Below are 16964 nucleotides of genomic sequence, written 5' to 3' on the forward strand. Positions count from 1 at the left end.
CAGGAGATGCATGCTGGGAAAACTCCAGGAGGGCATCAGGCTAGAGGGCTTCACTGGGAGGCTTCTGAGCTAGAGGAAGCGCTAGACAGAGAAGGCAAGGCCCTGACCTAGTCGATCCACTCTGAGGCTTCTGAAATAAACCAGGGACACTTAATGAATAGGAAAAGAAAGACAGGGACAGGAGAAAGACATGAAGAAAGACTTCTAAGACTGGATGAGTGACCAGAGAGGGGAGATGAGCACTATGACTGTCCCTGTCTCCATGAGGACAGGAATGGCTTGCTTCACCACACTCTAATAAACCAAGAGAAAGGGAAGGATAATCAGAGACCTCAAAGGAGGTTCATGTCACCAGGCAGCTTCTCACGCTCCCTGCACAGGTTACAGTCTCTGAAGCTTTCCGGTTTTCTAGTTCCTCAGCAGGAGAATTCCAGAGAAGTCACTAAAGTATATTTCTGACAGGTTGGCTAATATTAGATCTTTTATCTGACATTGCTGTTGAAGATCCTGCATGGAGATGTGTGCACAGGGGTCTTAGACTAGAGACACCAGGTCTCAGATCCTACTTTGCCGTGTATTTGTACACATACTGTTTTCGGGAGGCTACTAGCTGCTGCCCATGGTCACTGTGCTGCTGTCACCTGGCCCCACTCTAGCACACCAGATTCATTATTCCACCACTACCAGGTAAAGCCACCACCCCATGATGCCAACTGCACAGGTGCATTATGGGAAATCCTCAGGCCCCTTCGAACCCATGGCACACACCCAGCCCAGGCCTCCAAGGACAGAAAAGAGGGCAAGCCCTTTTAAGAGTCTTCTCACCACTACTGCAAACACCTCAAGAGGACTAATAATGCTTTTTTTTTTTTTTTTAAATAAAATACGCCTCTTTTCCCAATTATCAAAGAAATAATCAGTTCATTTTGGAAACTTTGGGAAAGGTAGAAACATAAAAACAAATAATGAAATTCTCCATTCCCACGGATAAAACTGTCAATCGTTTGGTGATACCCTTTCAGACTTATGTAATATAAATTTATATTAAGCATCGAGATAAGTACATAAGATTTTATACCTATTATGTTCTTCTACAACTCAAGACCATTATTTTCAAAACTGATTTAATTAATTGTATTTACTACGTGAGTGAACAATAATTTTAAATCTCTCTCCCATTTTTTATGTTACAATTATATTGCTGTCATAAACATTCTTAAGGGTAAGTTTTATCAATCATATTTTATTGATTTTTAGAACGGAGTCCTAGGAGGGTAGTTAGTTATTGGATAAAAAGACAGAAGCACTAAGACTCTATTTTTGCCAGTTTGCCTCTTAAAGGCGGCTGTTCCCATCTCACATCCCCTGCAGTAGCTGAGTGAGCCCATGTTACCAGTCCACTTCACCACATTCTTGCTACTACTAGGTATTAACGTCTAAATTTTTTTGGCTAGTATTTTTAATGCCAACTCTGAGGGGTTGTACTTTTACAGTAGTGTCAATGCTGGCGACAGTGACCTGAAGTAGGTCTCCAGCAGCATTTGAGTGCTGTTGGGGAACTTGTTCCTAACGAGGAACATCTATCTGCTTCTACCCTTCTCTGCAAGTGGAACTGCAGGTTCTCTGTACAGCTCTCAGCTCTCACTCTGCTGAGAGGAGACTCCTACACGGAGGGAAACCCACGGCCATCCTCACCTGTGAATGAGGAGTCCTAGCACCTGCTGGGCCTCACCTTGTTCCTGGCAAGCACGTTGGCTCCTGCTTTAACGAGCAGCTTGGCTGACTGGCTGAAACCATGCCAGGATGCTTCGTGCAGGGCTGTGTTCCCGTCCTAGGGAACACACAGGGGAAACAACACATTACCCAAGACCTACTTGTTCTCATTACAGTCCATATAGCACAGTAGATTTTCACAGTATACCACAGGTTTTCTTCAATTGGGATGCCTCATCTGAGCCACACAATACAAAAAATGATCTGAATGGCCAGCCTCTCCATTCTCCTAGAAATGGTACCTAAGAATTAGTTGAGATAGAGCACTTGCTTAGCATGCATGAGGTCTGAACTCAGCACTGGGAGGCAACAAAAAGAGCATAAAAACCATCCCAGATGTAAAGAAAAATGAATTTGTGATGTACAATAGACACTTTAGGAATGGGGGCTTAAGCCTCTCTGGGAATCCTGAGCCAAGAAAGGTTCCAGAGCCCATCCACAGGTCCTGACGGAAAACAACATACTCAGGATGACACATTGCCCATTCCTAGCCCAGCCCCCCATCACCAGTGACACCACAGGGAATCCTGCAAAAAAAAAGTGGGAAGAGTTCAGTTTCACAAGTTCCAGTGGCCTGATAGGTTAACCCCACACACATACTTTTTTTACCAAAAATGTACTGTCATCTAGTTTATTTGAAAATCCCTGGGGGCCTAAACAAATGAGCAGGCACCAAGGCAACAGTGAGTGACTGACATGTCCCCCTCACCTTGTCTTGTCTGTCCAGGGCACATCCCTCCTGGATGAGCGCTGCGATGATCTCGGTGTTCCCCACCACTGTGGCCCGGTGCAAGGCGGTCTGGTCCCCCTGCAGAGCAACATGGAGGCAGGAACAGCAGTCAGCTCTGCCTAGCACAGCCCTGTGCACCACTTACTCTTCCACTCAGACACCTCCTGTCCCCACATGGAGCAGGCTGGTTATTTGCAGAAGTGCTCATCACCACAGGCAAGGAGAGCATTGAGGTCCTGTTAGTAGACAATGCACGCTGGCAGAGCAATTTTGTCCATAAATTCAAGGAGACCTTAAGCCAATAGAAAGAATAACCCTTGGCCCCAGATCAACGTCAGAATGAGGCCTTCTCCTGCCACCCCAAGGGATGTCATGTCACCTGTGAGGAGTGAGTCTGGGAGCTGGGTTGTGTGTGCTGTGTCATTAAACCAGACAGGTCCAGTCTTCACCCCCCACTGATGTACCAATATCACAATATTCTTGGTATATAATAGTCCTGTCCATGTCTCAATTTCATCCCACAGTTTATCTGTACAATAAAAGGGACGTCCAGAGTGATGGTGTCAGGCCCAGCTTTTAGAGCAATCGCTCTGGCTAGGTCAGTTAGCAGCCTTCATGCTTTGATGACAGGCATATAATTTGTTCACTGATTTGCACTAGACAGGAGCAGCACAGGAGTTTGCTGTTTCATCTGAGGCCCGCAGGGACTGGAGCCCATCACTGCATCCTCATTGATTTATGCTGCATTCTGACTCTTCTCCTTGATCAGATTCCTGGGATTGCTGACCAGTTTTCTCCTTCAGGCGCCATAGGGAACTTAACTCTTCCCCCATTGCTATGGAGAGGAGAATGAAACAACCCCAGAGGAAAGAAGATCAAGACTGTAATGAGACGGTTCTGAATTTCTAAGAGGACATCTTATCTCTGACAGGTACTCAAGAAGTCAGGGCAAATCAAGTCAGGTTTGTGGTCTAGATTTGATCTTGAAAGGCAAGATGGGCAAACAGCAAGGAGATTTCCTGGTAAAAAGGAACAGCAGGCACAGGGCAAAGGGACCATAAGACCTGGGTGGTGTATAGTCTTGGGAGACCTATCACTTCACTAGATCTCCACTTGCTAAAGGTGGGGCCTAATGATCCCCAAGGTCTATCCTCTCCTTTTAAGGATTCTATAATATGGTTACACTCTGGCATCCCTGGACCTTAGTCCAAGGAAGGCAAGAGAGACAGTTATGACACAGATAACTGCCGGGTGCAGTCATGCCTTTTAATCCCAGCGACTCAGCAGGCTGAAGCAGGAGGATCACAAGTAGGAGGCCGGCCTCTGCAACTTAGTGAGACCCTGACTCAAAAGAGGACTGGGGATGTAGTTTGGAGGTAAAATGTTCCTTGATTTGAATACCAGTGCCACAAAAAAGATGAGCGATTTCTCAAAAGAGGGATGCACCACTAACTATAAATAGCCTTAATGAAATGCCAATTCAATTTACTAAACTCTCTGGGATTTATAACAACACATATTAAAACTATTAAAACTATTTAATTCAAAAAAAGTTCTGGAATTGCACAGAACTGTGAATGAATGTATTCATTCAAGGCCTCTTAATGCCTCTGCCACTTAAATGGTTATGATTATAAATTTTATGTTATATAATTTTATCATGATAAAAAATCCTATTCAATGCTAGTCAAAATTTGCTTTCTTAAAACTAAAAAAGTTTCCTTTTAAAAATCCCTGGGCTGGGGATATAGCTCAGTTGGTAGAGTGTTTGCCTCGCAAGCACAAGGCCCTGGGTTCAATCCCCAGTACCACCAAAAAAAAAAAAATTCCCCAAGGGGAAGTAATTCTTATTTTCTTTTTTACAACTTTTAATATTTTCCAACTTCTTATATTTAACACCTATAACTTTGAGCATCAGGGAATACCACTACCAATTAAGTTTAAGCAATAACAATATAACAAGAATAGACTGTCCATGTCTCCAAATTTCATTCCAAGGTTTATCTGCAGACCTCAGGGATGTCCAGAGGGATGGAGTTGGGACATTCAGTCCTATTACCATGGCTGCATCCACTGTCCCCAGCACTAACATCAGTGACCCCTCTGCTTAGCCTCCTAAGCTATGATTCCATTACAAATTAGGTTTAGACTGGCTTTCGTGTCCACTTTCACAGGCCACTTATTCAAAGAGGACCCTTTCTGTGTGCCATGCAGTTAAAAGGAGAATGTGGCCACTGGATCAGGGGTGGCAGGAGGTGTGCTGGGCCATTACAGTATCCATGTCAATACCTTAGGAAGCACTTCTAGAAGAAGAAAACTTGATGCCCAGCGACTCATCGTATGAGCTACTATTCAAGTCTTAACTTTTAAAAATTCCATAAGAATTTCCAAGACTTTACATTTTCCTATCAGAATGGAGATGGAGTTTCCCAAAATTGGGCTCAGGTGTGACTTATAGGTATTGAGAAAGATGGTGCTCTGTCCTCAGCAAGACTATGGGACGGCAGCGCACTCTTTCAGGGTAGTGCTCCCTTGGTTGGCTTTAATATGGCAATTGCAGGCATCTACCTAGCCAAGGATCCTACCCCGGATCAAAAAAATAAATAAATAAAAACCCTTTTACGAGATAAAACTTACCATTCTGTGTGTGCTGTGCATAAAGCATGAGTAACAAGTTCCGAACACACAGGTTGTGTTGGTCACTCTTGCATGCAAATGATCACAAGAAGGGCCTTCAGTGGTCAGGGCATGGTCTGACCTAGGCCATGGTCCAGGTGGAATGTTTCATCACATCTCATACTTGCTACTAAATCATGAGCCGAGGCAGCTTTGGAGCCAGCACAGCACCAGTATTTATTACTGACTTTCATCATCAACCAAAAGAATTTGCTTCCCTTTGTGAATCTCTCACTCAGTGCAAGCAGCTGACTCTAACTTTTTTTGCAGTTCTTTGGAGTAAATTTTCAGATAGATCATCAAGACCTGGAGAGATCTAACTACTGAACACAAATTGCTGCAGACCACCTGGCACAGGCGGCACCTGCCTGCGCCTTCCCTGTAAGGCTTTTCAGCTGTACTCACTACCTGTCTCCAGGCCACAAGTTCCCCTCCAGCTTTCCTCCTCCCTGACAGATCCCCGCTCAGAGCCTGGCTCCTTGCTTCCTTGGTCAGATAAACTGCTGTCCAGGCCACACAGCCCTCTCTCCAGTGTCTGTCGTTGGCTGGATGATTGACTTTGCTTACACTACCTGGAATGGTCCAGAAAGACTGAGCAATATGCTTCCTCCAGCTTTTAACAGCAGCCACTCTCAAGTTACCAAGATGAGAGAAGCTGAGAGACAAAACACGTGAACAAAGGGCTGCCTCACGTTGTCACCTTGAAAATACTCTCCCTAGAACACAACACAATTTAACACCCTGATACCCTCAGTTGAAAGAAGGTCATTTAGGGCTGGGGCTGTAGCACAGTGATAGAGAGCTTGCCTATCGTGTGTGAGGCACTGGGTTCAATCCTCAGCACCACGTAAAAATAAATGAATAAAATAAAGGTATTGTGTCCATCTATAACAAAAAAAAAAAAAAAAAAAAAAAAAGAAAAGAGGTCAATTACCTGTGAACTGATTCTTGGCTCCTACAAAATTAAAATTTACTGTTGATTCCTTTCCTCTTTTATGACACAGAAAAGATGTGGCCTACATACTAATGGATCCAAGGATTTTTTTTTTTTTTTTTTTTTAAGCCAGGGATTGAATCTAAGGGCACTCAACCACTAGGCCACATCCCCAGCTCTTTTTTATCCATTTTTTATTTTGAGACAGGGTCTTGTGAATTGCTTATGGCCTCGAAAAGCTGCTGAGATTTGTTTTGAACTTGGATTCTCCTGACTCAGTCTCTTGAGCCACTGGGATTTCAGGCTTGTGCCACCACACCCAGCTAGATCCAAGCAACTTTGACATAATCCTTATTTCTATATAATCTAGATCAATCATAAAATTCTGAAACTGAAATAAAAATGCTGGGGAAATACAGCTCCCCCAAAAGCATTTAGCCAGTGAGTATTTGATTCCTACTACTTGCCAAGTAGATGACATCTAATTTTCTCATATTTTGATAAGCCTCATGTAGGTTAACTAGTTAATTCAAGGCAGCATGATTGGACCAGAATTCAAATGGTCAAGGGTCTTTGCATTCATCCCAGGGGCTTCCAACCTGTGAAGCCAATTAACCTTAGGCTGAATCTCAAAAAAGACCAGGTACCTCTGAGGGATTGGGACTGCCTTGTTGGACAAGGTAAGTGCTCAACCTGGTGTCCTGGCCACTGTGGGTACCCAAGATGTGTCTCTTGAATGATTAACTGCAGAGAAGTAAAGGGAAAATTCTGCAGCGTGAAACTTGAAGAGCTAGCAACCTCACAGTTTGGCACTTTGATTTGGAACACACTGACCCATTTGCAAAAGAACATAAACTGCCAGCTCCCATATTTTCTGAGACATCAAAGCTTCTCACTCCAGGTTTCAAAGCTCTTAGGTCTAAATCTTTGTTTTGAAATTCTTTTATTTTTCTCTCCTATGTGGTGAAAAACAGTTAGTATTCCAAAGAGAAACTCATGGAGGAAACACCAATCATGCAAGGATGGAGTGTGCCCCTCTTCAGGAGGAAGCCCCCAGGTGGAAAGAGCAGACATGCTGCAAGGAAGCTCAAGCCAGGTAGGTGTGTAAAGCAAGCTGCTGACCTCTTTCTCTCTCTCAGATCTTCTAGGGTTCTTCCTAGCCTTTCTTCTCTGGTTTTTCTTATTTTTTTCTTCCTTCATGTCTTTTACTGTGGCCAAAGGGTGCTGGACTATTTCTGAGGTGGGGGTGGTATGATTACTCATTGACCAATCAGAGATGGCGTTAGAACTCCACTGAGGCTTGACAGCATTGGAGGGAAAGACGAGCGAATTTGCTCCTGGAGTTGCATATTCTAAAGAACTGTTTTCCACAGGTTGGAATTCATAATAATCCCACTCCAGGCCACTGGAGGTCATTCTTCAACTAATTCTCAGTCCTTACCATGTCATAAAGATCAGTATCTGTAGAATATGAGGTTAGGAGTAAATGATAGGTAAATTCTGAAGTGATTTTCCCCAATAATTAATCTCCCAGTTTCTTTAAACATGAAGAAATTTCTTTTTCAAATTCTTTAGATTTCAAGGCTGACCATCACCAGACATGGTATATACACAGCAGACAGGCACGGATCATATGCTGACCAGCAAATGCAGGACTTCCAGACCTGTGAAGGTCAATTCTCTATTCCCAACTATTTTTTTACGCTGTTACTGTTGTGTTATGCTTTGAATTATGTGGGAGAAACAATGTGCCCTTTGTCTAGGAGAGGAAAAGATGTGAGAAAATAATTCCAATAAATAAAAGAGGATGCTCCTGTCTCAAAGCAGAGCTAGCTTTCTTTCGGCTGACTTGTCTCACCTTGGCTACTCTGTGAGAACTCTTGCCTGTCTTACTTCCTACCTTGCCTGATATAAACAGCAGGAGTTCTAGGAAATTAGCATGTCTTTTGCTGCTTGAGAACACAGTGTTCCTTAGAGCTCAGGACCTCAGTAGGGGTGTCCCTGCAGGGATGGGTTAGCATGCCTGGCATGGTGGCCTTGACACGGTGGCAAGCAAGGGCTTTAATTAAGCAAAAAGACCACATGATCCAACATGATAGCACCATCTCAAGGCCCCCACCTAGGTTTTATGTGGTCAGCATCTCCTCCCTGTCCCTGTATTTTCCTCCTGTCAAGGAAGGAGAAAATATGGGTCAGTCAGGAATGTTATGCCGGTTACAGTGTTGAGAAATAAAGTACTATGACCCAAGGTAAAAATCAACAACTTAAAGCTAAATTGGCATTTTCTAAAAATAACATTCTTGACGATCCAAGTCTCCAGATGTAACTAGAGATTTATGAGACACACAAGATGGCTTTCTGCCCATGCATGAAACAAGCCATCTTCAGTTATTTCTCTGCAAACAGTGTCCATCTCACTTTGACACTGCACAGAGACCAAGGAAAACATGAAGCACTTTAGTAAACCCTAGCACATACCTACGATAGCTGAGGGCCTGAAATTTGAATAACACTTTCTTGTCAGTTATTCAAGGTAACTCCAGAAGAGGTTATAAAGGAAAAACTCTCCAAGATACTTGGTTACTCACAAAATTTCTTATTTCTTAGACTTCTACCACACGAATTAAGATTGAAATGATTTCCAAAAGCAGTTTCTAATTACATGTCATAGAACTTTTTTCTAACAATTCACTGGAGAACAATTTGGAAAAATTCCTTCTTAGAGAATTCACCTTTTGCAGAGACCCAACAGGACAAACCATGTGCTATGTAATCCTGCCCTACCCATGTTCAATGACCCAGGAATGGACAGGTGACCCTAGAGGAGCCAATCTGAGTCCTTTCTCAATAATTTGAATGGAAGACTCAAGAGGTGGGTTGACAGTTGTCATGTTTCAAAATAGCAGAGTGCCAGAGTATACTCTTAGTAGAAGCCTTTTCTTGGATTCCATGAGATCTATGTCCTTTCTCCCCACTTGAACAGGTCTTTTCCAACTAAATATATACCAGCTAAGAGAAATCTAAGTAAAAAAAGGAAAAAATTAAGTTGTTAAGCCCCACCTTTTCTCCAGCAGACCTTGCCCATACTCACTGGGGTGTGTGCTCCTTGGTGTGGAGACAGGACACAGGCAAAAGGCCCTTTGAGGCTGTGCGCTTGAACCATCCCACTCTCCAAACCTCTAACTTGCTACCGAGAATGGGTCTCAGAACCAGTGTTTCTGAGAAAGTTCTTGCCACGACGGGACAGAGATGGAGCTGAAAAGTGCTAGGAGAGCACCTTCCTCCTTCTCACCTCACAGCTGCCACATCTGTACTGTGGACTTCCAGGCAGATGTTGTGATTGGATCTGGACTCCAGATCCCCAAGGTCTCATGTGTTGAAGGCTTTGTCCCAAGTACAGCAAAGCTCAGAGGTGGGGTTTGGGGGAAGTAATTAGATCATGAGGGCTCTAATCTCATCAGGTTACTACTCTGATGGTATTATTGGGAGGCAGTAGAAACTATAGAAGGAGGGACTTCACTGAAGGAGGTGGCTCACTGGGGGTGTGCCTTAGAAAGGAATATCTTTTCCCTGGCCCCTTCCTTGACCCCAGCTGCCATGACCTGAGAAGATTTTCCCTTCCACCAAGATGCTCTGCCTCACCTCAGGTCCAAAGCTATGGATCTGGCCAACTGTGGACTCTGAAACCATGAGTTAAAAAAATAAGTCCTTCCTCCCTTAGGTTGTTTTTCTCAAATATTTTGTCATAGCAACAAAAAGCTGACACAGCAGATAAGTTCCCCTGTTAACCCATTCCATAGAATGATGGCTTCTACTCACATCATCCTGGACATCAAGGTCACAGCCAGCCTTCAGCAAGATCTGGACCACAGAAAGATGGCCTTTATTGGCAGCAAGATGCAGGGGGGTCCGGCCATGCTGTTAAACAAAGCAAACACTAATTTTAGAATAAGATATCAAAACTGCTCTCTTGAGGGTAGGGCCGGGGGAAATAAATAGAAGCAAGGTTTTCGCAATAGCCTTTAAGGCCAACACTTTCTCATGCCCCCTTGGTTTAGCAGAAAATTCTTATGAATCTTCCCAGAATTCAAGTTGTCTCAGCTCTGACTATTGGCATCATAATCAATGATCAGTATATGATAATTTCCTTTAGCGTTTAATTTCTACTTCCCACTTGTAAGCAGCAAAACGAGGTGATTCATGTGTTCTCATTTTCCTGCTTAATGCTAATCCTATGGGATGAGAAAGTGGCAATGATGAATTAGACCAGGACAAGAGGTGAGAAGCAGGAACTGCCAAGCTAGTCAGCCCTAGAAAAATCTGGTTAGTAATTCCTTAAAACAAAAACTGAACCACACTGATCAGGAAAGACTCCCCTTCCTTTTAAAAACAAATTATAAAAATTTAAAATATTTCAGTCATTAAAAAATATTTTAAAATCCACATAGCCCTAACCATTTCAAAAAGCATCAGCAAAACACAGATGCTGCTTGTGAATGCCTTCACAAATCTGGTCTCCCCTCTGTTTTGGCATTTATACCCCCTGCCTTTCATTATGTTTTCACCATTTGTAGCCAAAGACAACATACAAACAGTTTTACTTATTTCAAACCTTATGCCCATGGTATTAAACTTTACAATGTCGCTCAGCACTTTTTGTCTAACATTACATTTTTGAGATTATTTTCATGTCATCACATGTAGTTCCAATTCAGCCCTATTCTACTGATGAGCACCCACCTGGTTGTTTCCTTAGGTTTGCAGAACACATTTGTGAGCTCAGCTCTCAGGCACCCGAGTCTTCTCAGCCCTGTGGCTGTGTCATAAAGATGATCATTCCCTTCAACTGTTCTAAGCACCTGGGCTCCTGACTAATACCCTGGGGTTGGGGGACACCCAGAATAAATAACACTTTGCTTTGTAGATTAACTTCTGTTCAGAGAACTGACCTTGCCAAACTCCTACTTCTCCAAACTTCAAAGGAGACATTATGCTCCCTTTACTCTCCCTAAGGATTCACTGTGAAGAAAGGGTCAAACATCATTTAACCATGGCTCCAGCCATACTGAAACACATCCCTGAGGAATATGGGTCTCGCTGGCCTCATGTCTTGCTTAGCATCTTGAAAAAGACCCAAGGCCCTTATTGATATTCTAGCAGGATAAACCTATTTATGGTCTCAATAAAACACCAGTTTGCCATGGATAACTAGCCATTTGAGGAAAACAGATAACAGACAATAAAGGATCTTAATTTCTAGCCATGAAATGCAATCAAAGCACTAGAATGAGATTGGAAAGAAAGAGGTCAGAGCTTGCTTTAAAATTAGAATGCTTAATTAAGAACAAAGTTATTCTCAAAAAAAGTGGACTATAAAAAGCCTTCATAAAAAAGGCAACATCTGAGATGAAAGAATGACCTTTCTTTGCCAGTGACTCTGCTCAGCCATGTGCTACTTAACCTTGACTCATTAAATGAAATGTCCATAGCTGTTCAGATGGAGCAAAATGACCAGGTCTTCACTCCCTGGGCCTGGTCTCAGACTCCATTTGCCATCACATATCCTCATGCCTTGACACTGAGCAAGTGACCTTCACTAAATTTCCTAAGGGGTTCTGAAACAGGCAAGTTCACCACTGGCGCAAGGAGAGATGCAAAACAGGAAGTGAGGCTCTCGCCCGGGTGGTCTAGATGCCGCCACCCTGATCTTGGGACTTCCCAGTCTCCAGAATGGTCAGGAAACAAACATCTGTTGTTTAAGTACCCAGTTGACTGTATTCTGTCAGAGATGCCCAATCGGAAGAAAACAGGTTTAAACCAGACTACATGTGGGAGGGCACTTTGGAAACTATGAAGAAGATGGCCCTGGATGGGAGCATCTTCCTAATGCAAAGTCAACAACAACAACAAAATCCTTCCCGTGGAGAAATGAAAGGCCAGAGACGCTGGCAGTGGACAGGCCTGGTGTAAATCCCAGCTCTGACTAGTAACACCCATGTGGCCTTGTGTATGGCAATTTCCTAAGCCTGCTTTCTCATCTATCACAGAAAAATTCTCTGCTATTGACCCCGCAGGTTTGGGATAAGGATGCGAGCCGACACCCACCTTCTAGCGTGAGTTTCCCTTGCTCCCACTGTCCTCAGCCTCCAACCCTGAGGACATCCAACTGCGGCTGGCCCTCCTCCTCGACACCCACACACCTTGTCCTTAGAAAAGGCCCGTGAGGCATCCCCACTGTAAGGGATCTGGGTGAAGGGTCAGGTCTTGGGTCACTTGGGCAGTCCGAGGGGCTCTGGCTGGAGGGTTGTTTCCATCCGCCTGTCCTGCTTGTCTGCTCTCATTTTGTTTCTTGGTTGTTTGTTTTGTTCTAATTGGTTCTTCAAGACAGAATGGTAGAATGCATTTTGACACATCCTACATAAATGGAGTATAACTTCTCATTCTTCTGGTTGTACGTGAGGTAGAATTACATCTGTTGTGTAATCATATATGCACATAGGGTGATAATGTCTGATTCATTCTATCATTCTTACCCCCATATCCTTCCCCTCCCTTCACTCCCATCATCTAATCCAAAATACCTCTATTCTTCTCTAGTCCCCCAGCCCCTTCTTGTGAATTAGCATTCACATATCAGAGAAAACATTCAGCCTTTGGTTCTTTGGAATTGGCTTATTTCACTTGGCATGATATTTTCCAGTTCCATCCATTTACCAGCAAATGTCATAATTTCATTCTTCTTTAAGGCTGAGTAATATTCCATTGTGTATTTATACCACATTTTCTTTATCCAGTCATCTGTTGAAGGGCATCTTGGTTGGTTCTATAGTTTAGCTATTGTTTTCTAAGGAATCTCCATACTGCTTTCTATAATGGTGCACCAATTTGCAGCCCCACCAGCAACGTATGAGTGTGCCTTTTTCTCGCATTCTCACCAACATTTTTGTTGCTTATATTCTTTTTTTTTTTTCCTTACTAGAGTGAAATGGAATCTCAGTGTAGTTCTGATTTGTATTTCTCTAATTTGCTAGAGATGTTAAACGTTTTTTTCATATATTTGTTGACCAATTGTATTTTTTTCTGTGAAAGTATCTGTTCAGTTCCTTAGCCCATTTATTACCTGGGTTATTTGATTTTTTGGTGTAAGTTTTTTTGGGTTTCTGCTCTTGTTTTTAAAATATAGCCTGAGGTTCTCCCTCCTCACATCCCCGCCCTACCGTCAGGTCCTCCTCACTGAGGACACCCGTCTCTGCACTACACCACCTCCGACTCCCTAAGGAAATGCGTTTGCAGCTCTTGCCCTCCCCATGGCCGCAGCATTTCAGCTTCCTGTTGGGAAACCTCAGCCTTCTGCTCTGAGTGTCCATTCTGGGAACTGGCTTTTTCCAACTGGATCATCTCCTTAAGGGCAGTTGACTCTGGGGTGGCTTGAGGGCCATACTGAAGAGGCTCCATTGTTCCTCGAGCACAGGGCAAGGCCACTGGGGTAACTTCAGTCCCAGGTGTAACTTCAGGGACGTAGATGAGACAGTGGGCTGGTTACAAGCTCCAGTTTCAGGATGTCTCAGACCCTCAGAGGAGACATGAACATCCTGGGGGCTTCAGGAGCATTTTAGCAGTGACAAGGGGGCTTCTCTGAGGAAGGTCTGTTCCCTCACATGCTTGGCTCCTTTGTGGCACCTGGGAAGGGTATGGCAGTAGCAAAGGCAGAAACTGGTTCCTTTGGAAGCTGAAGCTATCAGTCCTGACCCCTGGGCTTCCCCAGGAAAAGACCAAGTCCCTCACACACACATCGTCAACCAAAGCAAGAAAGAAAAATACAGCAATGGGCTTAGTTTTCCAGAGCATTCTATAGTGAAAAGCCACAAAACCAGAGCCCTACAGAAGAGCAGAAGTGTGTACCCAGGGCACAGGGATACCCCAGACTGAGCTTGACTTATGGGGAAAGTTGGAGCATTTTTAGAGGGAGATAGATAGCAAACAAAAACTGATCCTCAGAGATTTCATGAATGACTCAGACTAAAGGATGCAACTGCTGTTTCTGTGCCCCTAGGGCTGACCAGTCAAAGAAAGTCATATAGGAGTACAGGCTCCTTGTATGAATGATAGAATAAGTTGTTTTTGAAATGTCCATTTCCCCTGGGTTCCACCCCAATGATCCTCAAAGCCAGTTCAGCCCCACACACCCAGGCCCTGGTGACCCAGAGAAGCCAATATGGATGAAGGCAACAGCAAGAGATAGCAGCAGACAATACTTGCTAGTAGCTTACGGTGTGGCAGGCACCATCTTGAGAACTGCACACCTGTTAGCTCATTCAGTCCTCCCAACCACCCTAAGATGGACACTATTATTTAGCTCATTTTACAAACAAGGATACTGAGGCACGAAGAGACTGTTGTTTGTTGTATGCCACACAGAAGGTAGCTGGAGTATGTACTCGCCTCTTAAACCATCTGACACCAGAACCCGTGCTCTCACCCCTTCATACTGCCCTGGTGGTGCTGGGGGTTCCCCTAGTAGAGAGAAGGACTTTGTCTCACTATCCGGAAGCTCCTAGGTTCTTGGGTGTTGTACCTGAGCCCAGACACTGACCTCTGTGGTTTCTTAGAAATAACCTGGTTTCCTGGTTATAAAACCTCAGGGATGAGCAGTGGTCTTCTAGTTTCTCTTAACACTGAATCTCCTGGGGAGGCTGGTCTAAATACTGATGCCCGAGACCCTCCTCCAGTCTCTGCTTGTGGGGAGGCCCTGGTGTCAGGTTTTTATATACCAGGTGACTCTAACGGGTGATGGGTTAAGAACACAGGATGAGATGAGGAGGGGCTGGGATGAGCCTCCCCAGAGCAGCCCTGAGGCCCCACCTGCTGGACTGGGCCTGCCCAAGCAAAAGCCATTCCTCTTGCTACATTCTTCATGATGCTCTCATCCCCACCTGTCAGTGCAAAACATCCCAGATACTGCACGGATACAGCCCAGAGCTTGCCAGATCTTCAAAGAGTATCTATGTAATGTGATAAAGTTACTAAAAGTTTGGAAAGAAAAACAAAACAAAAATCTCTAATTCCACAACCTAATTCAACTATTGTTTATCCAATTCTTTTCAGAACGGCTCTTCTATTGATGCTTTTATAGTTATATCCACAAGTCACATAAAATTATCTTGCTTTGTACAATAATGTATCTTAAGCCAGTGATTCTTAAACCACATTGAGCTGCAGAATCTCCTGTTAGAATGGATTGCTGGGCTCCCTTTCCAGAGTCTCTGATTCAGTAAGTCTGGGGTAGAGCCTGAGAATTTGCATTTATAACAAGTTTCTGAGTAGGTCACTGGGGGCATGCTCTGACAGGGTATTTCTTGTCCCCACTCTCTTTCCCTCTTACACTTCTCTTCCCTCTCCCCATCCTGCTTCCCAGTCGCCATGAGCTGAGCAGCTTTTCTCCACCATGCTCTTTCGCCAAGATGTTCTACCTCACCTCAGGCCCAAAGCAAAGGAGCCAGATGACCATGGACCGAGACCTCTGAAATTGTGAGTCAAAACAAATCATTCCACCTCTAAGTTTTGTCTCAGGTATTTGTCACAGTGACCGAAAAAAAAAATTAACTAAAATAAGCAGATACTGCTAGTCAGAGATCACATTATGAGAGCTACAGACAAACCATGGTTTTTAATTCTATGCACTAGAGTTACCTAAAATCTAAACTTACACACACACACCCAAATTTTATCCCCAAAGGGTCGGGTTCCATTAATCTAGGGTGGATTCTGGATGTCTGGATTGGGTGTTTTGTTTGGCTGGTTCCCCTGCCTGCAAGGTTCTAGGAAATCCTAATGTGCAGCCAAAGCCAAAGGTTATGAACCACTTTAAAGTCCCCAGTTCCTGGTGTCAGGATGGGCCATCTGTGACCAGAAGAGTGAAAGTAGGCAGCATCCCTGCGTTTCCCTTTCAACCAACCAGCAGAAGCAGAGAATCAGAGCTGGTTCACTTCCAGGGAACTGAATTGCAAAGGGCCTTGAGATGTTGCCAAGCAACAACACAGAAAAGTGGCCCCACTGTCAACAACTCTGGGGCACTGGCCTGGAATGATGCTTTGTTCAGGCAGGTTGAGCCCTGTGGGATGGACTCTAGCAAGATTGCTGTATAGGAACATCAGAGTGACTCCCATTCCAGCAGGTGACCCATAAATTACACTAACAGGTGATTATAAAGGGCACACAGAAAAAACTGTCCCTGCTATTCATTCTGAAAAGCCAACTCCCAGTTGGGGATGGAGGTGGGGAGGGTTCAGTCAGGAAACATTCCAGGAGGAGGATCACTGTTAAGATATTAATCTCCCACCAACTAGGATGACACAGGAGCCCAGACTGAGGTGAATAGCTTAAAATAAACCTTGAAATGAAGTGGAGGTGTTTTTTTCTCAGCAGATGCTCAGATATGAAGCTGAGCCTCCTCACTGGACACTGAAGGCAGACCGAGGTGTTTACATGGGAGCAGGGGCCAGGGGTCATTTGAGAACTACAACCTACAAACAAGGCAGGGAAGACTGCCTCCATCAGACTCCTCGGGGCCCACGAGCTCCAGGTCATGACCCTGGCCACTCATTTCCCCCCACCCCTGCCAAGTCACAGCTCCTGCTTAGGTGTGCCAGATCCTACTTACTACAGGGCAGGTCTATCAGACAGTACTGCCTGTGAACAACAAGGTCTCACAGAAGAGTGCTGAACAGAGCAGAGTGGAAGAAAACACCAGAAAAGTGAGAGGTAAGAGTGCTGGCTGGTGCCTCATTCCTACAACTCCATCTCGGTCTAATGATATTATTCCTAAGCAGAGTCACACAGAGACCTGGGGCA

General features: G+C 44.3%; 1 protein-coding gene and 1 long non-coding RNA gene across 8 annotated transcripts in view; one reads left to right on the forward strand and one right to left on the reverse strand.

Moving 5' to 3' along the window:
- ANKRD6 (ankyrin repeat domain 6) overlaps positions 1-16964 on the reverse strand; it is a 214604-nt gene that overhangs the window by 23233 nt on the left and 174407 nt on the right. For 4 of the 6 annotated variants that reach the window (XM_079146722.1, XM_079146720.1, XM_079146721.1 and 1 more), the window contains exons 1-4: positions 9933-10031; positions 7236-7574; positions 2483-2581; positions 1733-1831 (exon numbers count right to left, since the gene is read on the reverse strand). In XM_079146722.1, coding sequence (XP_079002848.1) covers positions 1733-1831; positions 2483-2581; positions 7236-7529 — 492 coding nt within the window. In that variant the 5' untranslated portion in view covers positions 7530-7574; positions 9933-10031. Of the gene's footprint in view, positions 1-1732; positions 1832-2482; positions 2582-7235; positions 7575-9932; positions 10032-16964 lie in introns of those variants that run through there. The other 2 variants (XM_079146719.1, XM_079146723.1) reach the window with 2 other exon arrangements.
- Positions 2589-15641, forward strand: LOC306665316. 2 transcript variants are annotated; one of them, XR_013764970.1, is made up of 3 exons: positions 2589-3434; positions 7088-7209; positions 15529-15641. It is a non-coding gene; the product is annotated as an uncharacterized lncRNA (long non-coding RNA). The 2 variants fall into 2 exon arrangements; XR_013764971.1 differs by lacking the exon at positions 15529-15641 and adding an exon at positions 7689-8248.

Source organism: Sciurus vulgaris (genome assembly GCF_902686455.1).
Source record: "Sciurus vulgaris genome assembly, chromosome: 7".
In the NCBI taxonomy this organism is placed as follows: Eukaryota; Metazoa; Chordata; class Mammalia; order Rodentia; family Sciuridae; genus Sciurus; species Sciurus vulgaris.